The sequence below is a fragment of the Puntigrus tetrazona genome, chromosome 1 (genome assembly GCF_018831695.1).
Source record: "Puntigrus tetrazona isolate hp1 chromosome 1, ASM1883169v1, whole genome shotgun sequence".
Classification (NCBI taxonomy): domain Eukaryota; kingdom Metazoa; phylum Chordata; class Actinopteri; order Cypriniformes; family Cyprinidae; genus Puntigrus; species Puntigrus tetrazona.
The window spans coordinates 24,021,907-24,042,631 of NC_056699.1; the positions used below are offsets into that span (position 1 = coordinate 24,021,907).

The 20,725-nt window shown below is 35.5% G+C and overlaps 2 protein-coding genes across 3 annotated transcripts; both read right to left on the bottom strand.

Annotated features, from left to right (window-relative positions):
* Positions 1 to 10,985: 10,985 nt before the first annotated feature.
* LOC122348966 (C-X-C motif chemokine 10-like) lies at positions 10,986 to 16,750 on the bottom strand. Its single transcript, XM_043244889.1, has 6 exons — positions 16,701 to 16,750; positions 16,395 to 16,462; positions 16,114 to 16,240; positions 15,835 to 15,933; positions 15,649 to 15,738; positions 10,986 to 11,576 (listed from the first exon to the last, which is right to left on the bottom strand). The coding sequence occupies exons 1-5, from the start codon at positions 16,748 to 16,750 to the stop codon at positions 15,678 to 15,680; spliced, it is 405 nt and encodes a 134-aa protein (XP_043100824.1). The 3' UTR covers positions 10,986 to 11,576; positions 15,649 to 15,677.
* Positions 15,157 to 20,052, bottom strand: LOC122350023 (C-X-C motif chemokine 10-like). Of its 2 annotated transcripts, XR_006251553.1 has the most exons (5): positions 19,870 to 20,052; positions 19,589 to 19,715; positions 19,312 to 19,410; positions 18,855 to 19,215; positions 15,157 to 15,398 (listed from the first exon to the last, which is right to left on the bottom strand). XR_006251553.1 is itself a non-coding variant. In XM_043246219.1 (4 exons), exons 1-4 carry the CDS (start codon positions 19,934 to 19,936, stop codon positions 19,155 to 19,157), a joined length of 354 nt encoding a protein of 117 aa, XP_043102154.1. In that variant the 5' UTR covers positions 19,937 to 20,052; the 3' UTR covers positions 18,637 to 19,154. The 2 variants fall into 2 exon arrangements, 1 of the variants encoding a protein (XP_043102154.1); XM_043246219.1 differs by lacking the exon at positions 15,157 to 15,398 and having other exon boundaries at positions 18,637 to 19,215.
* Between the last annotated feature and the right edge of the window lie 673 nt (positions 20,053 to 20,725).

Sequence of the window (20,725 nt, forward strand, 5' to 3'; positions counted from 1 at the left end):
CTGCAGTTACGTGACATGTAAGAACTACTTAATGTTTGGTTATGTGTGTATTATATATATATATATATATATATATATATATATATATATATATATATATATATATATATATATATATATTGTATAACTATATTTAAAAAAAAAGAAAAAATTATAATAATGTTTCACAATATCACTGCTTTTACTGTATATCTGATCATATATGAATGCAGTAAAAGATCATATATGAAACCTAGTGAACATAAGAAACTTCTTTTAAAAACATTTATTAGCCACTCAAACAGTGTACGACTGAGAGCTTGCAGTCTTCCACTGTCCTTATGTAAAGATTCAGTAAAAAATCTTCTTTTGCATTTAAAAATTAACAACATATGGGTTTGGAAAAACATGAAGGTGAGTAAATGATGAGAGCATTTTCATCCACTTAAGCTACATGAAGTTTAAGTATCTCCTTAACCGGGCTTGATAACCTCACAGCGGTGCAAACAAATAGAAGAAGGTAATGGGTTTATTTACTCACATCAATTTTATTATTAGTCAGCTGGTCTAAAAACATCCTTCATGCTCTTTCCCAGCTACACAATTAGCACTTAATGTCCCCACGCACATGCTAAGAGACTTTACCCTCTGATGAATTGGTACTTGACCGAATAAAATCAATGGCAGCAGGTATTGTGGTCAAATGCATACAATCACCATTGTTTTATACAACTGTGTGACTCTGGCTTCATTCTTTAAGGACAGAATGAGAACGAGTGGGCTGTCTTATACAAGTTTTCAGCCAAGACAAACTGAGCAGCCCATGCCCTGGCAACAACTTCATGTAAATGCATAACATTTTACATACAGCATAAGTCCCTTGAGATATTTTTTTAAACGTCTTCAAAGTGGGGACTGAGTGATGTGTACGGTTTTCTCTGGCCCTGTTCACTTTCTCCGTTACAGCCATAGTTTTCTCTGTTGTCTGCGTAGCATCTTTAGCAGAGTCTTTGATGCAGTCGTCAGTGGAGCGTTAAGAGTCGACAGCGGTGTTCAGCCGAAACGGTTCAAGGCCATTACACTGCACCAATATAAACTCGCAACTCAGTAATAAGCTTTAAATTTTACCAGAGATGCAGTCTTACACTGCACGTGTTATAAACTCAAAGGGCCAGGTAATAAGCTTTACACAGTTTTTTATTTTATAGCAGATGAGTTGTGTCCTCTGTCAGTACTGAAAAAGGTGTTGCGAAAAACTGGAGCAAAAACTCAGCTGAACATCATTTTTCGACCAGCATGCAAATTCATTTTGTTTAGTTATTTATAGCAGTGTGATTTTGTGTTCCTGTTGAAGACATGTAACAAAGGCGCACAGTGGAAAAAAGGCTTTAACTATAAAGATAACAATAAAGATATAGTTTTCACAGCCCTAAAACTCACTGAACATCATTGAAGGATTTTCGGATGTAAGCATGAGCATTTTTTGTCATTGGCGTTCCAACAATAATTACATTAGGATTTTTAGATAAAAACAGGTTATTGTGACTGTTTTTGACTGCCAAGTAATGAACACGTCAAGGTGCCAGAAAAGTATAAAAGACATTGTCTGGAAAGTCCATCCGCCATCAGTACTTCAAAACCAAGGAAGTGATGAAAATACTTTTTATAGAAAACAAAAATGACTTTATTTCTTTACAGCTATTTTTAGAGCAGATATTCTCCAAAATGGTTCTATGGTGCCGAATATAATCAGTATTTCTGTTTTCTTTCCGTACATTTATGTGGTATTTACTTTGGCAGTCAATGGGACGGTCATAAGCTTGCCAACTTTCATGCAAAATATCTTATGTCGTGCTCTGAAGACGAACAAAGCTTTTACAGGTTTGAAACGACATGCGGATAAGTGATTAATGACAAAATTTTCATTTTGGAATGGAGCGACCCTTTCAAAAATAGCAGAGTCCACACCACAGCAAGCACAGGAAAATGATATCCTTGAACTCAATTTCAGTGCAAATTTTTTTTTTTCCAGCTGATGAGCGATAAAAACATCAAACGATAAAAAGGCAGCCAATTTAAAGCAACAGACCTTTTGTGAGCTTAGAAAAAACAAACGAAATTGTCTGCCGGTGTTAATGCTAATAGAGATATCGTTACACTGCAAGTTGAAGCGCTGATTTATGCGCATTTTAATATGACTCTGGGCATAGAGCTATTTAAATGGATGCCAAAGCTTTTTAGTTTAGGTAGATTTTTTTAGAAAGGCAAGCTTAATTTTCCGCCAACTGGCAAAAATGTAACCCTATTCTAAAAAAAATTATAAAAATTAAACCTTGTTGTAAATTGCTAGCTGTATTTATCTTAGATGTTAACTGTATTATTTGTACTAAAAACAGATCTGTGTTTTGTCATTTTGGGCTTTATCTGTTAGCCCGTCACTATGGTCTTGTAAAAAGAAGTTGCCAGAAACTGTAATCAAGTACTTCACACTTGCTTTGACCTGGTCATTCACCAGATGCTGACAGTTTTCCACTTCATAGCTCCCAACGTTCAAGCCTTTAGTCTTGCCTCATTGGACAGCAGATCAATATTGAGATTGTAGTCATTCAGCGGTGATCAGCCTGTAAGTAAGGACAGTCTGGACACGGCCGTTGTCCTGCACATGCACTTACTTGCTTACTTTGATAGGACACCTTCAAAAGACTTCTTCACACGCTGTATGTAAAGTTCTGCAAATATTTGGATGTGAAAATGTGGTCTGATGAACAGCTGTTAGTGTAAAAGTGTGTGTGTGTGTGCATTTTTGAGACTAATCAGGACATGATTTTGTATAATGACACAGGTATGACATAGGTATTACAAGGTGAAAGGGACTTTTCAGGACATTAGCCCATGTCCCCACTTTTTCAAAACGCTTATAAATCATACGGAGTGATTTTCACAAACAATAAATTATCTTATTTACTCATTACTTTGCACTTTGTATTTCTGCTTTTATGTCATGTCAAAATCATCAAAATTCTCATGCCGAACGCTTGTCTTTGACTAAACAGGCCTTCTTTGAAGAAGAAATGTAGACAATAAGCTCATTAGATATAAAATCAACACAAACCTTGCAATCTTACATCAAATTACACTGCACTAAAAACCTTGCATTTGATATGCAAGCAAGTAAGCTCTTCTGATATTTCTCTATTGAATATCTAGCGTTTTCGGTAGTCATACCGCGCCTCATTCAACATTCACCTGGCTTTGACCTAGTCTTTACCTCAGCCACCCTGGGGCTGACCGGCGCAGCTGATGAAAGTCACCTCACTGCACAGGCTGTCAGCGCTCAGATCTGACTCTGTATCAGTTTGAACCCTGGTCGACAGAGGTCTGCACACTCTACAATGAGGGCAGAGCTAAATGTGCATCATTCAGGGATTACGGAACGTTGCTGGAGACGTCAGTCCATGCATTTAATGCCGGACTAACCAGCTTTACGTCAGTTCTGCTTTGATCTATTTTCTCTGGAGGACCCCCGAGGTAAAACTATGTTAGCAGAAACTTTCAGGGTCAATAGGAGACCTACAATAGCTTCAGGTGAGTTCTGACGTCCTGCTGGTGTTGAACACCACATCCAACTGCCCTTTGACGTCAGTGGTGATTTTTGTCATCCTGAGACTGAAAATACCCTTCAGAGGTTCTTGTCTGAACAATGAAGTTGGTGCTTCTCTGCCCAACATGAACAGAACCACACAGTTAAAAGCATTTAAAGGTGACAGTAATAATTTATCCTTTCATGAATCTTTTCAACTTTGACTCTTTCTCTAATTCGTTAATTGGAATTAATTGGTACATTTTTGTCTTTAAAGCTGATAAGATGCAGCATTATTTGCTCCAACAAATATCTATCTATCTATCTATCTATCTATCTATCTATCTATCTATCTATCTATCTATCTATCTATCTATCTACCTATCTTCTGCAGCTTAGTTTTGACGTTCTCTTTGGACTGAGGAGGTGGTTTTGAGTCCTGAAAGTTAGAGAACGTGTTCATTGTACTCTTTTATTTGAAAAGATCATGGCAAATTTGATTCCTCTGTCACGGCCCCCTTTAAGGTACTAAACCCGAGAAGGTCGAGATCCACTGTATAACTTTACAGGGAGTTCCTATCAGGTTGTTCTTTGACATTTCTCCTCCAGAGCTATTTAGCTCTCTCCAGGCACACCCCTATCTCGCTTCTCCTTATAAAAGTCGATTTCATTCTGTCTCTCAGTGACCATAAATCTCTGATCCAATGCCTTGGGTCATGTAAGTACATTCTCATTTTCCCTGACCCTTTCTTACCTTCATCTCCTGTCCGTTGCTTCCTTCCTCATTAGGAGCTTTCCATCTGCTGAAACAGGGCTTTGAGATCTCCGCTCTCCTGCCTCCGAAACTTATCTCTCTCTCTTCTCTATTCCCTGTCGTGATGTTCAATCTCTCTCATAGTCTAGTGAGGGCCTTCCTCCATCTGTACCATCTCCTTTTTTGCCCTTTTAATTCTCCTTGATCTGCCATCTCTCTGCTTTTAATAAGCGTGATCATTCTCTTTCTTGCGGCAGAAAAACCTTGGAGTCATTTAGGAGTTTCTCGACACTGGTGGGAGTATGTCACGTTTCGGCAGCGTTCAGCTTGTCATGTAGCGGTTTCGTTTCTGTTCCTTTTATTGTGGTGGCTTGCGTTTTGTTTTCTCTCTCTTTTGGATCTTCAGAGCCCTCATACTCTAGAATTCTTTATGTTTGCTGGGGAGAAAGACGGTGGGGAAGATGTTTTCTGATGGATGCATGTTGCAAACATTCACACGCAAAAAAACATTCTCAGACTTCTTTGGTGTATTTTTGTGCCTGACAAAAGATGTCAAAAGTCTGTGCCCGACAGAAGATGTCAAACATCACCAGCAACAAAGATGTCGCTTTTGAAATCTGAAACTCATTTGGGAATCAAAGCAACGCTCCAGGATGAATTGGACAGAGTTTTGTTTACACTTTCATGTCATGCGACAATTGCATGTACAGATGCAACTGATTATGCAAGTTCCCTAGGATTTTTTTTCTTCCTGCAACTAATGCAATTGATTAAAATATCAATGAACAAAGGTTCTGTTATTAGTGATCAATCTATATTATTTTTTAAGCATGATACCGGATTATGAATAATTGTTTTAAGATTTAGAGTTCAACCAATATGCAAAACATAATATAATTCATTTTTTAATATTGTGTTTTTGTTACATATTTATGTAATTTGCATAATTATGGCATTGCTTTTGGCATTGCAATAATAAATCATGACATTTTTATTCGTTTTAATGTTTCTGTATCGTATTTAATCATTTAAAAATATTTTATTTTGTAAAGCTGTATTAAATGTTTTTATTCAATTAATTTATTTCTTGACAATGAATACAATAAGGCAAATCATTTATGTTTAACTGTTGTTGTTGTTGTTGTTGTTGTTATTATTATTTTAGTATTTTGTAATTATTATTGTCATTATTAGCAGTAATAATACTAATGTATATGACAGTAACAGAACAATTAAATAAATAACCACTTAAAAATAATAGTTGCTTTATTATTGAATTAATTGCTAGTAATAATATTTGTCAATCATATTTAAAATGGTTATTAATAATAATAAAACTTATTATCATTATTGATATATATGACAATTATAAAACAAAACATTACTAAATATATAACCATTTTATATTTTAAAAATAACATTTGCATTAATAACAATACAATAATAATTTATGGATATAAAACGAAATGACATATTGTGCAAAAGCATTACTTTAAATAATGAATCAAATGCATTACCTGCAAACCTGGCATAAATCTGCATAATTGTAGTTGCAACACATTAAATGTAGATCATACAATTTTCTTCAGATACATAGTAGTGATACGTGATAATACCTTCACGATTGCGTCACTTGATTGCTCTTCTTTACACTAGCACCAGCTGCAGTGTTTTAGACTCTAACATACTGAACACTGCGTGTCGCTCAATATGACGGTGAACAACAGCAGCCAGCTTTGACGCAAATCGCCTCTGAAAACTTACTCACAAGTGCTGGAAAGCTATCAGAGGCTTCTGTGGCACATTATTGTCGCCATGCTCAAAAACTTTCATACAATTTGTCGCCTGTCCGGAGCTGGGATATCAGATATCGCAACAGCGTGCAGGGTGAAGCACTTATAGGCTCTGAGTGGGCCTGTGAATAACTAAGAGTCTGATTCGGGATGACACTTCTTAGATGGGGACAAATGGGGGGCTGGGCCCTCCGCTTGCTTCTCCTGACCCTTGACACAACTCCTTTTGTGGTGCTCCAAGGGGTGGGTCACCTGTGTTTTTTCAGAGAGATCCAGATTAAAAGGTTAATGGATTCAGTTCAGTAGAACTGCCAATCCTTTACAGTGAGCACGCCAGGGCCAGAGCAGATTTGTTCGGCATATTGATGCAGGAGGAGGACGGTTTTGAAGGTTACTCTGCTGCCCCCTTTCGGCGGTTAATTGTCATTACAAGCTCAAAACATTAAATGGAGCCGCAAAGGATAAAAAAAGACATAAATCAATAAACAAGTGTGAACTATTTTTTTTATGGACGCTTCCAAAAGCAATTTTCAGCAGCATTGTCGCATGATCCACCAGAAAGGTTTCTTATTATTATCAGTTTTAAAAACAGTTGCTGCTTAATATTGGTGGTAAACGTGGTATTTATTTAGGAATCTATAATGAGGATTTACTATAAATAGCTTTTGCTGTTTACATGTAGTCGAATTTTTTCATCCTTACAGTATAAAGGTTTTCATTACCGTATTAAAATCACTATAGATGTGAACCTGAAGATGTTTACAAACTAATAATTCATCATAAAGGTGACTTGATTTTTAGATTTGCAGCTGAAGAATTTTTACCCTACGTAAAGCGTAACATGTGAAGAGATATCAGAGAGACGATAAATTATCAGCAGAGCTTAGTAAGGCAAGGTTCACTACTAATATCGCTCCGTATATTTTCCGCCCAAAGCTTAGTGATAAGAAATATGGTTTTCACTGGGAAGACAATAAAACTGGCATAAAATCCCATCAATTCGCACTGACACCCGTATTTGAGGATCAGAACATCACAGAGGCCTGAAGATGGGCTCCTTTTAAATCTGGACGGTGAAAAACCGCCTAGCAATGCTCTAGAAACCACACAGCGGTGGATTAGCAAGTACTGGGAAAGTACAGGAAGAAGTTGTCCTTTTTTTAAAGAATTGTACTTTTATATCTAAGTGTGTGTGTGTGTGTGTGTGTGTGTGTGTGTGTGCGTGTGCACGTGTGTGTGTGTGTGTGTGTGCGCGCGCTCGCTGTCGTGTTTTTGCGTGCGTAACAGTTCTCCATCTGAATGCTCCACGAGTCCCAGTGAGCTCCTGGACTAAAGAAGCAGAGTCAGTGACCAGAAACAATGTTCAGACTGTTCCAGCTTGTGTCCTGCAGGCAACCTGTCACCTCACCACACAGCTGACTGCAGCGCTGCACAAGGCCACCCTTAAGAGCTGCGTCTTCGTTTAAATGCATCGATGCATAATGAGTACAATAAGCAAGTATAATGACGATATTATATCATTACTGTCATCATCATCATCATCATCATTATTATTATTGTTGCTGTTGATTAAACACTGCTATTAAATGCTACTATCATTCCATTGGACTTGATTGAAGAAACAGACCTTTAAGTAAATGTACTGCAGAATGATAATAATTAAATAAATATAATTTTTATATAACAATAGTCAGACACTCGGCTGTCAAGTTCAGAGCAATTTTTCAGAAAAGTGTTACATGTCCATTTAATATAGGATATAATGTTTGTCATCTAATGGTTACATATTTAAAAAGATATTGACCCCTCAAGTGCATTTAGTGCTACTAAATAATAATAATATTAATTTTTTTTTACAAATTGTTAATTTTTGAATGAACATTCTACTGAAGAAACAAAAATGCAATAAAACATAAATAATAATTAATCATTGTAATATGTGACATTAAAATATTCATCATGAGCAGCTGTTTTTTTTTTTTAGCTGATGTGTTATGATACTTGGCTTCTTTGTTTGATACGTGAATTAAATGATCTGATATTTAGACGACATTTAGCGACTTACAAACCAGGACAATGGAAGCAATCAAAATCAACAAAAAGTAACAGTCCCCTAGTGCTAAGTCTCAGTTACTGTAGCTTAACACTGTGCATGTAGCAAGGATAATTTTTGAATTATTTAATAACAGAAAAACAATAGAGCGAGCTAACTAGCCGAGAGCTAAGCTTTTTGCTTGTTTCTAGCAGCTTGTAGCTTATAACTACTTTTTCCCAACTGCAGCTTGACAGCGGCTGATCTACTTTATATCAGGAGCTTGACAAGCTTCGCTTTCAAAGTATCTTCCCGACACCGGTCCATGAGCGCGTGATTGTCAAGATGGGGGCATTATATCTCGCTTTAACCCAAGAGGATGTGTGAAACATAAAAAGCACAGTCCTTCACTCTGAGATAAATCGGAGAGAGGTGTCACTGTCGACCGCTTTCTGAGATCCAGCCACCTGATTGATGTAGCGTGCTTTCCTGCCCCGTGAGGGTTTTTTTTTTCAGTCTTGTCATCAGCTGCTTTAATTGAAGTCCAGCATTATTTACAGCTCGTCCCTCTGACCCCCCGGCGGTCTGTGGAGTCCATAACAGCGGCTTAAACTGCAGCGCATGAATATTGCATGCAGCGGATGGGATATGATTCACTGTTTGCTTTGTTCTGACGGTGACATCAACAATAACTGGGTTCAGTTTCATCATCATAAATAAAATATTTGCAGATCTAATGAACAGTATGTGTTTGCTGGCATGCATTACTTGCATGGGAGGGATACGTTCGATGTGTTATATATTTCTAGAAGCTATATGTCAAATCACCAGGATCAACGTATAGAAAGAACTGACTCCGTGAGATAACTAAAGGTTAGGTTTACTCGCATGCACTTTAGTGCACTGTTGTAGATTTTATTTAAGTTAAACAAACTTTGAATAGTATTCTGGTTTGGCAGGAAAAAAAGTATAAATATTTATTCTTTTATTGTACCTTATTTATTTATTTATTTGGGTATTTTTTTTCAAAATTGTTTGATATATTTGTTATTGTTTTTGAGGCCTGTTGCATGATAAATATATATATATATATATATATATATATATATATATATATATATATATATATATATATAGTCAGTGTTAGTAAATAATATATTTAAATGCTTATTTACTTATTTACTTATTCTTTACGTCATATAAAATATTCTTAAATATTTCTCGTTCTTCATTCATATGTAATTAATTCATTAATTTAGAATTATTAGTATTCTAAATACAACAACACTAATAATAATATTACTAATAATAATGATAATCAGAAGTGAATACACAAACACTAATGTAATGCTTTATATTTGTTATTGATTTATGTTCATTTTTCAGCACTAACCACTGTGTAGTAACATAAAATGTCCCAGAATGCTCCAGGTTGTTTGCTCCTGCACAGCGTACTAAAAGTCACTTTAGATAAAAGCATCTGCCAAGTAACCACAATTTTTAATATACCATCATCGAATTCCAGTAATCTGGTCAGTCTTAAAAATATGGAAACTGTCCCCGGTGGCGTGTTCACGAGCGCTATTATTTTTTTCGAAAGAGATTTTGTGCCATATCGCCAGAACAGTCCTTTGCTAGAATTGCAGATTGCCCTTTTTAAAAAATTGAATTAAGTTAGGAAGAGAAAAATGACTGGATTTCTGACTATTTGATATTTTGGAGAAAACACAGAAGGACCGCCACTGCAAGGATTCTTTGCAAAGAGATTTTTCATTAAACCAGAGAAAATCCCACCCATTCTGTGGCTGAAGACTGGCAGCTTCTGCATTAACGCTCCTTATGTGAAAGCTTGCAGACTTCACTGAATGGACACATTAAAAAGCGGTTCTGAGGGTTCGAGTATCACGCTGAGATCTCAGCTCATGAAAAATCGCTTTGATATTTTATGCCCCTTTTTTCTGCATTCCTCTATGTGTATGACCGAGAAGTTAAAAACATATTGTATCTTACACCTTATGTAAAAAAGAGACATATTTTCTGCCTTCTTTTATTTAATGTTTATTTACTTATGTATTTATTTATCTCTACATTTATTCTTTTACTTTTTTCATTTTTTAATTAAGCACATTTCTGCCCTAATGTATTGGTAAAAACAAAACAAAATGAGTGAAATGAAATTAACAAATAAATCAATTTATTGGAGTTTAGTGGAAATGATATTAAGGAAATTAAGGAAATGTTTTTAAAAAAATATACATAGTGTACAAATCAGGTCATTTTTCTGTTTATTAATTTTTTTTTTAATTTTTCTTTTTTTTTTTTTGTTTTGCAGAAACTATAACCTGGCCTGGTATTCAGCTGTGCACACATTTGTGTTAAATAACAGATTTTTTATTTTTTTTTAATTTATCTGAACACTAAATGGGTTAGGCTATAGGGGTTCGTTCTATTTATACAACTCTCTTCGAGTCTCAAGCCATCCCTGTTCATAGTTCAGGCCCAAAACTTCATTTTGCCTCTTCTCTGAGGAGATATGAATTAAAGGAAAGAGACAGAGGGAGACAAAGCGTTAACCGGACTGACAGTGTGGAAATTTATTGAGGATCTATTCTGCTCTCCACACCCTCTTAGTTAAACCCGAGAAAAGCTTTGATTTCCCTTGAGAGGAGAGAAAGGAGAACACACACACACACACACACACACACACACACACACACATAAACCTTACGGTCAAGTTTATGCCCTCCATGCAAAGACGTGCTCCGCAGCCCTTTACAAGAGTAGGCCTGTTGAGAGTGGCAATGATAAAATGAATGATGGCATAACAAGATGGAGGCAACACGAAAACGCCTTTAAAATCATTTTATTATTTATTTACATTTTCCGCTTGCACGTGAATGACTTTTATTTTAACATGAAATAAGCAGTGTGTTTGCCCCTGGTTATTTAACTCTGTTGTTTACCATAGCGTGTAAATATAATGAGCTGTAGATATGTTATGATAAAAAATGTCACTGAGCGTTCTCTGAATTTTTAACGTATTTTAAATTCAGTTCATTGACATACTGGTTAAAAGGATCGAACCACACACCTTTAAGTAAGACACCTGTATACATGCATGTAATTATTTTGTCAGTCGTCAAACTTTTAAGGCATTTTAAGTGTACATATATAGACTTAACCAGTAGATGGGGCTCATGTAAAATATACAGATAAAAACTCAAATAGAGTGAAGAAACTTCAGAAAGACTATCTTTCTCGACGTCTGATATCTACTCAATAGCTACTGCTAACTAAAATGTTTCCTATACTATTAACCTTATGCATATTCTCATATCAAGAGAGTAATATAATGGATTTTCAAAATAACTTGAAACTGGCTTTTATTACAAAACTGTATAAAGTAGCTTTTATTACAAAAAAATATTTAGGTTCCCCCTTCTGTCCCCCCCTGCTCTTCTGCTCTTTCAGTGATGGCTTTCGAAGCAGCTGGATGTCTTAAATGTGGAGGTGTTGTTGACGTTCTTCCTGTTGAAAATGAAACAAAAAAAGGGCACACATGAATCTAATGTTTCATATGAAATCATATTTGTTTTGTGGATGATATTTTTTATTTGCTGTTATTACTAATGCAAGTAAGATGATAAAGTGTCCGTACTTGTTCCAGCAAGTCTGCAGGTTAATTCCTTGTTTTGTCTCTGGACTCAGGCAGCGCTTCACCACTTCGGTTGAGTTATTCACAGGTTTTAGTGTCAGTCTGCAGACAAAATACGGTCAGTATTGATAAGATTCAGTCTAGGGATTTTATACAAACAAAGTTTTTAATTAGTCTAACTGAGCTTTTTCTGCAGTAAAATGTATTGCATATGTAAAAATCTCATAATATCTTGCATCATAATGAAATGTACCTAAAGATACTACTTGAAGATATAAAAAAATAGATATATAATATATATATATATATATATATATATATATATATATATATATATATATATATATATATATGTAGCATTTTATTATAAGCAGGTTAAGAGACTCTTACATGATTTCAACCTTGTTACACTTTGATCTTCGGGGGAAAATGGAAAACTCTTCAATCTCTTCTCTTGGGATATGTTTCAAACTTTTTAAACACCAGCACCTGTCAGGTCCATCAGCATCTACGACTGTTCATTTAAAATGCGTGATTGTAACACAAGAAAGTAATTCTGCATAAAAAGCTCTGTACATCATGCAAAAAAAACCCCACCAAATTCCTGCAATATCTGACCATGAAAAGCAATACTGAAGTGTCAATATATTTTACCTGCACTCGGTACCAGTTGAATACAAACTGCTCCAAGCATCAGCAGAAGAACGGCTCTGGGTAAAAAGGCCATAACTAATTTGCGAGTGTAATAAAACGTAAGAAGCTTCAATGGTTTGCTGAGCTTTCAGAGAAAGCAGTAAGTCCTAGTGGAGCTGTAGTGAAAGTGTGAGGAGTGAAGCCTCTCCTCTGTCTTTTATAGGGATTCTCAGACTCACAAAATTTCCCAGCAATCATGCCACTTGCTACTCCGGAAAGGTTTGCCTTTCAGAGCAGAGCGTGAGGAGGGGAGGGGGTGTAAGAGAGACAGAAAGAGGGAGAAAGAAGGGAAAGTGAGAGAGCTAAGTGAAAAAAATAGTTCCAAAGAAATGCAGAATAAAAATGAAACAAATAAATTGCTGACTGCATATGTTGACTTGAAAAGTGAGATTTCCATGTGAGATTACCAATTTATTGATTGTATATTTACATGATAGCTCCAACCTGTTCTCCAGTTAATACACACTTTAGGTAATTTGTCTGAACCCCTGAAATACAACCCATCGGAATGTATGCTACAATTATGCCTCTATTGGCGACAGAACATTTTAATGCATATTAATGCGTTGCTCTTTTTTATCTGCTTCATAATTTCCCGGGTTTCCTGCAGTACTCGCCCAATACCTACATTTTTATTTTCGGTACTTGCCGATACAGAGTACCGATACCGATATTTAAAATATCGAGTACAGAAACCAAAAGAGCATGTATAATGTTGGTTAATTATTGGTCAACTTCATTTATCAAATAAATCTATTTTTTAATTTATCAAAAAATTAGCTTGACAAGGTCAGATAACTTTGATAGAAAGGTATGTAATGAATTACAATCAGTATCGGTATAAGTATCGGTCCCGATAGCAATACCAGTATCGGTATCGGTGCATCACTAATGTTTAGATTACACACACAACACTTGATTAAACTCAAAAAATACATAATCTTAGTTCTTTCAAGCCTTTTTTGGCCAGTTCTAGGCCCTTTTTAAGCGGGCTTCAGCAATGGAAATATATGCTCTTAGCACAAATCAGTCTAAATACATATAGAAGACGTATCTGTCCCTTGCATCTAACACAGAACTGCGTACATAATGTGCGTACGCCGTATGCTGTCCAAAATGGCACTACGATGTTAGGCTGCCAAATCTTTGAATAAATTCATTATTTCTTTCCATACAAAAAGTATTCTCATACCTTTTCAGCTATTGCATCTCACATTACGTCAATCACTTCCACGTCTTCTGGATCAGATAAGTAAATACCAGTGTACAAGAGTACTAAGAAATTGTACAGTAATCGTAAAGTATTGCTACTTAAGAAATAATTTACTTTGGTACAAGTAAAAGTACTAAACAACTAATATGACTCAAATAAGATTTAAAAGTCTGCTGAAAAAGTACTCTGTTTTAGTGTTATAAATCAATTTTACCCCGAATGAGAGGATGTGAGCATTATTAAGCATAGTTAACCCTAATGTAACCCTTAACATGTGCTGTAATGTTTCTTTTACAAGTGAGAGCCAGGAAAACCCTTATGTGGATAAGTTAGATATGACTGTAGCTAAATAATGTGCAGACTCATGAAACGTGGAAGATGATAAACACACAATTGCAAGAAACACGAACTTAATTGTATCACAGCACAGAGTTTGAAACACCAAAAATGAATGCAATCATCCATGTGATAAAAAAAAACACTAAACATGAACAAGATCATTTGAAGTGTTTCTTTTTCTTTTTATTATTTTTTAATATATAAATTAAAATGAGTCCACCAGAGAGGTCTGATGTGAGGTTTAAACCTCTGTGAGAATGCATGATGAGTCAGTTGTTTTGACCTATTTTCACATTTTTGTGGATAAAGTAAAGAACAGAAATGCATTGAGGAGGCACATGTTGACGTAAATTACTGGAATTGCTGAAATAAAATTGCATTTATTTTTTAGCCTTAGCCATTTCTTGGAGTTTCTTGCGGACACAAATTATTACTTCTATGAAGCCGTTTTGAACTTTCTGTGCCTAATGTTTGCTGACTCATTCTGGATACGAATAAAATGCCAGGTCATGCAGGTAAATTCATTTATTCACACTGGCCTTTAAAAATCTCTACGTGAAATAATTTGCCAATATATATATATATATATATATATATATATATATATATATATATATATATATATATATATGTCACATCTCTGGACTCTGTTATTGTTTTTGTCTCGTGCCACATGCTCTCTGTGCCCTACCTTCCCTTCGTGTGAATTGTATAATTGTCTTCAGCTGTGTCTCGTTAGTTTAGTCAATTACGTTGTATATTTAAGTCCTGTGTGTTTGTCTTGAGGTTATATATATATATTATTAAAAGTGGCATACCTATTTTATGCCCAAGATCATGTTTGGTTTTTATGCAATTTTAAGTCTTATTTTGACATGACAACGAGTTAAAGCCATTCAATTGTATGCATGAAGATTCGTGAATGTTCACAAACACAAGAAGCGGGATTAAGCAACACTTAAGAAAGACAAAGCATCTGCTAAATAATTATTTTGTCAGTCGTCAAACTTTAAGACGTTTTAAATTTTAATTTATAGACATGATGGGGCTCATGTAAAATGTACATATTCTCATATGAAGAGAAAAATATAATGGATTTGCAAAATAAACAGGCAAAATAACTTCAAACTGATTTTTATTACAAAACTTTATGAAATAGCTTCCATTTTATAAATCATTTTGTTAGTCTCAAAAAAGAGCATCAAAACGTATTTCATGTCATATAAAATGTCAAGTCAAAGAAAGACTGTAATGTGACTCAATCAGTCACATCACATATATAACATTACAGGGCCTGGTCACACAAAAATACATAAAATAAGTTAAATTCTAAAACAATTTAAATATAGTTATTTAAATACTGTTATTTAAATAAAAAGATACATTCAGTGCTTCATTCATAAAGCAAGTGAACTCTAATCCAAATGCTTTTGCCGACAACGTCTGCGTGCGGCGGTTACTGGCAGTGCTCTGGGTGTTTTCGGGTCTTCTGTGATTTCCCATCAGCTGCATGAGGCCAACACTTAAATCCCAGGATGCTGATTGGTCAGTGCCGGGTCATGTGACAGGATGACATTCCACTCACAGGCTTGCTAGAGTTTCCAGATCCCCTTCTGTCCTCCCCTGCTCTTCTGCTCTTTCAGTGATGGCTTTCGAAGCAGCTGGATGTCTTAAATGTGGAGGTGTTGTTGACGTTCTTCCTGTTGAAAATGAAACAAAAAAGTGTGCATATTAATCAAATGCTTAAAATATACTAAGCATAAATTAAGTAAAGTAAGATGATAAAGTGTCCGTACTTGTTCCAGCAAGTCTGCAGGTTAATTCCTTGTTTTGTCTCTGGACTCAGGCAGCGCTTCACCACTTCGGTTGAGTTATTCACAGGTTTTAGTGTCAGTCTGCAGACAAAAGACATCAAATTAATAAGATTCAGGACGAAGTTTATTTACAGATTAGACCTTTAAACCATACGTTTTTCATTTCTACAGCCACTTTAAAAAGTTATAGAGTCTATGAATGTTGCTATAAATATAATATGTAGTATTTTGTCATATGCAGGTTAAGAGATTGACACTTACATGATTTCAACCTTGTTACACTTTGATCTTCGGGGGAAAATGGAAAACTCTTCAATCTCTTCTCTTGGGACACGTTTATTTAAACTTTTTAAACACCAGCACCTGTCAGGTCCATCAGCATCTACGACTGTTAACATAGAAAAACATAGAAAGATTCATTTAAAATGCGTGATTGTAACACAAGAAAGCTCTCTTCATCATGTGTAAAAGGCATTTAAAATGCACCAAATTCCTGTAATACCTGACTATATAAACAATATTATATTGTCATTATGTCTTACCTGCATTCAGTTGAATACAAACTGCTCCAAGCATCAGCAGGAGAACGGCTCTGGGTAAAAGGCCATAACTAATTTGCAGTGTAATAAAACTTAAGAAGCTTCAATGGTTTGCTGAGCTTTCAGAGAAAGCAGTAAGTCCTAGTGGAGCTGTAGTGAAAGTGTGAGGAGTGAAGCCTCTCCTCTGTCTTTTATAGGGATTCTCAGACTCACAAAATTTCCCAGCTATTATGCCACTTGCTACTCCGGAATTTCCAAATATCTGCCTGTCAGAGCAGAGCGTGAGGAAGGGAGGGGGTGTATCAATACTTTGTCAGGCAGCCCTTAGCCTCAATGAGTGCCTGCAGTCTCCTGGACATGCCGTCAACCGGGTTTATGCAAACTTTCCAGACTGAGTCTGAATAATTTTTTGGTTCCAAATTTCTATTTGTATTTTATGTTCATACTTAATTATGATCATTAAAATATATTATATATGGGTTTTTCTTGCTTAATGGTACATCACCTTTAATTTAATAGCCTTAGAGTTGCTCCATCGCATAGGCAATCAATCATTTTGCTGTAATGCAGAGACAAACCTGTTATAAATCTCCTAATTGTAATATTTCCAGAGATAGAAGTCGCATTTGTATCATCTGAAACATGCTGTGATTTATACTCCAAAGCCACTCATATGATGCAGAAACATTTGTGATGGAAATCTTTTCAGAGTTGGCCTCAGAAGGAGTCAAAAGGGTATATTCAACACAGAAAGTTTAAAAAAGGGCAGACTAAGGATGCTCAGATCAAAGGCAGTGTCTCTGTGATTAAATAATCTGTACTTACCCAAAAAGTGCTTAAAAGCTCAGTATCGGTCCCAATAGCAATACCAGTATCGGATATATTCCTAAATTTTAGATTACACACACAACACTTGATTAAACTCAAAAAATACATAATCTTAGATCTTTCAAGCCTTTTTTGGCCAGTTCTAGGCCCTTTTTAAGCGGGCTTCAGCAATGACCAATATATGCTCTTCGCACAAATCAGTCTAAATACATATACAAGACGTATCTGTTTGTTTTACAAGTGAGAGCCAGGAAAACCCTTATATGGATAAGTCAGATATGACTGTAGCTAAATAATGTGCAGACTCATGAAACGTGGAAGATGATAAACACACAATTGCAAGAAACACAAACTTAATTGTATCACAGCACAGAGTTTGAAACACCAAAAATGAATGCAATCATCCATGTGATCATAAAAAAAAAACACTAAACATGAACAAGATCATTTGAAGTGTTTCTTTTTCTTTTATTATTTTTTTATATATACAGTATATTAAAATGAGTCCACCAGAGAGGAGTCTGATGTGAGGTTTAAACCTCTGTGAGAAAGCATGATGAGTCAGTTGTTTTGACCTATTTTCACATTTTTGTGGATAAAGTAAAGAACAGAAATGCATTGAGGAGGTACATGTTGACGTAAATAGCTGGAATTGCTGAAATAAATTGCATTTATTTTTAGCCTTAACCATTTCTTGGAGTTTCTTGCGGACACAAATTATTACTTCTATGAAGCCGTTTTGGACTTTCTGTGCCTAATGTTTGCTGATAATATGCTCATTCTGGATATGAATAAAATGCCAGGTCATGCAGGTAAATTCATTTATTCACACTGGCCTTTAAAAATCTCTCACATGAAATAATTTGGATATATATATATATATATATATATATATATATATATATATATATATATATATATATATATATATATCACATCTCTGGACTCTGTTATTGTTTTTGTCTCGTGCCACATGCTCTCTGTGCCCTACCTTCCCTTCGTGTGAATTGTATAATTGTATCATATATATATCGTTAGTTTAGTCAATTACGTTTATATTTAAGTCCTGTGTGTTTGTCTTGAGATTTTTATATATATATTGGGAGGGTGGCATACCTATTTTATGCCCATGCCCAAGATCATGTTTGGTTTTTATGCAATTTTAAGTCTTATTTTGACATGACAACGAGTTAAAGTCATCCCATTCAATTGTATGCATGAAGATTCGTGAATGTTCACAAACACAAGAAGCGGGATTAAGCAACACTTAAGAAAGACAAAGCATCTGCTAAATAATTATTTTGTCAGTCGTCAAACTTTAAGACGTTTTAAATTTTAATTTATAGACATGATGGGAGCTCATGTAAAATGTACATATTCTCATATGAAGATGGATTTGCAAAATAAACAGGCAAAATAACTTCAAACTGATTTTTATTACAAAACTTTATGAAATAGCTTCCATTTTATAAATCATTTTGTTAGTCTCAAAAAAGAGCATCAAAACGTATTTCATGTCATATAAAATGTCAAGTCAAAGAAAGACTGTAATGTGACTCAATCAGTCACATCACATATATAACATTACAGGGCCTGGTCACACAAAAATACATAAAATAAGTTAAATTCTAAAACAATTTAAATATAGTTATTTAAATACTGCTTGGAGTAAAGATACATTCAGTGCTTCATTCATAAAGCAAGTGAACTCTAATCCAAATGCTTTTGCCGACAACGTCTGCGTGCGGCGGTTACTGGCAGTGCTCTGGGTGTTTTCGGGTCTTCTGTGATTTCCCATCAGCTGCATGAGGCCAACACTTAAATCCCAGGATGCTGATTGGTCAGTGCCGGGTCATGTGACAGGATGACATTCCACTCACAGGCTTGCTAGAGTTTCCAGATCCCCCTTCTGTCCTCCCCTGCTCTTCTGCTCTTTCAGTGATGGCTTTCGAAGCAGCTGGATGTCTTAAATGTGGAGGTGTTGTTGACGTTCTTCCTGTTGAAAATGAAACAAAAAAGTGTGCATATTAATCAAATGCTTAAAATATACTAAGCATAAATTAAGTAAAGTAAGATGATAAAGTGTCCGTACTTGTTCCAGCAAGTCTGCAGATTAATTCCTTGTTTTGTCTCTGGACTCAGGCAGCGCTTCACCACTTCGGTTGAGTTATTCACAGGTTTTAGTGTCAGTCTGCAGACAAAAGACATCAAATTAATAAGATTCAGGACGAAGTTTATTTACAGATTAGACCTTTAAACCATACGTTTTCATTTCTACAGCCACTTTAAAAGTTATAGAGTCTATGAATGTTGCTATAAATATAATATGTAGTATTTTGTCATATGCAGGTTAAGAGATTGACACTTACATGATTTCAACCTTGTTACACTTTGATCTTCGGGGGAAAATGGAAAACTCTTCAATCTCTTCTCTTGGGACACGTTTATTTAAACTTTTTAAACACCAGCACCTGTCAGGTCCATCAGCATCTACGACTGTTAACATAGAAAAACATAGAAAGATTCATTTAAAATGCGTGATTGTAACACAAGAAAGCTCTCTTCATCATGTGTAAAAGGCATTTAAAATGCACCAAATTCCTGTAATACCTGACTATATAAACAATATTATATTGTCATTATGTCTTACCTGCATTCAGTTGAATACAAACTGCTCCAAGCATCAGCAGAAGAACGGCTCTGGGTAAAAAGGCCATAACTAATTTGCGAGTGTAATAAAACGTAAGAAGCTTCAATGGTTTGCTGAGCTTTCAGAGAAAGCAGTAAGTCCTAGTGGAGCTGTAGTGAAAGTGTGAGGAGTGAAGCCTCTCCTCTGTCTTTTATAGGGATTCTCAGACTCACAAAATTTCCCAGCTATTATGCCACTTGCTACTCCGGAATTTCCAAATATCTGCCTGTCAGAGCAGAGCGTGAGGAAGGGAGGGGGTGTATCAATACTTTGTCAGGCAGCCCTTAGCCTCAATGAGTGCCTGCAGTCTCCTGGACATGCCGTCAACCGGGTTTATGCAAACTTTCCAGACTGAGTCTGAATAATTTTTTGGTTCCAAATTTCTATTTGTATTTTATGTTCATACTTAATTATGATCATTAAAAATATATTATATATGGGTTTTTCTTGCTTAATGGTACATCACCTTTAATTTAATAGCCTTAGAGTTGCTCCATCGCATAGAGCAATCAATCATTTTGCTGTAATGCAGAGACAAACCTGTTATAAATCTCCTAATTGTAATATTTCCAGAGATAGAAGTCGCATTTGTATCATCTGAAACATGCTGTGATTTATACTCCAAAGCCACTCATATGATGCAGAAACATTTGTGATGGAAATCTTTTCAGAGTTGGCCTCAGAAGGAGTCAAAGGGTATATTCAACACAGAAAGTTTAAAAAAGGGCAGACTAAGGATGCTCAGATCAAAGGCAGTGTCTCTGTGATTAAATAATCTGTACTTACCCAAAAAGTGCTTAAAAGCTCAGTATCGGTC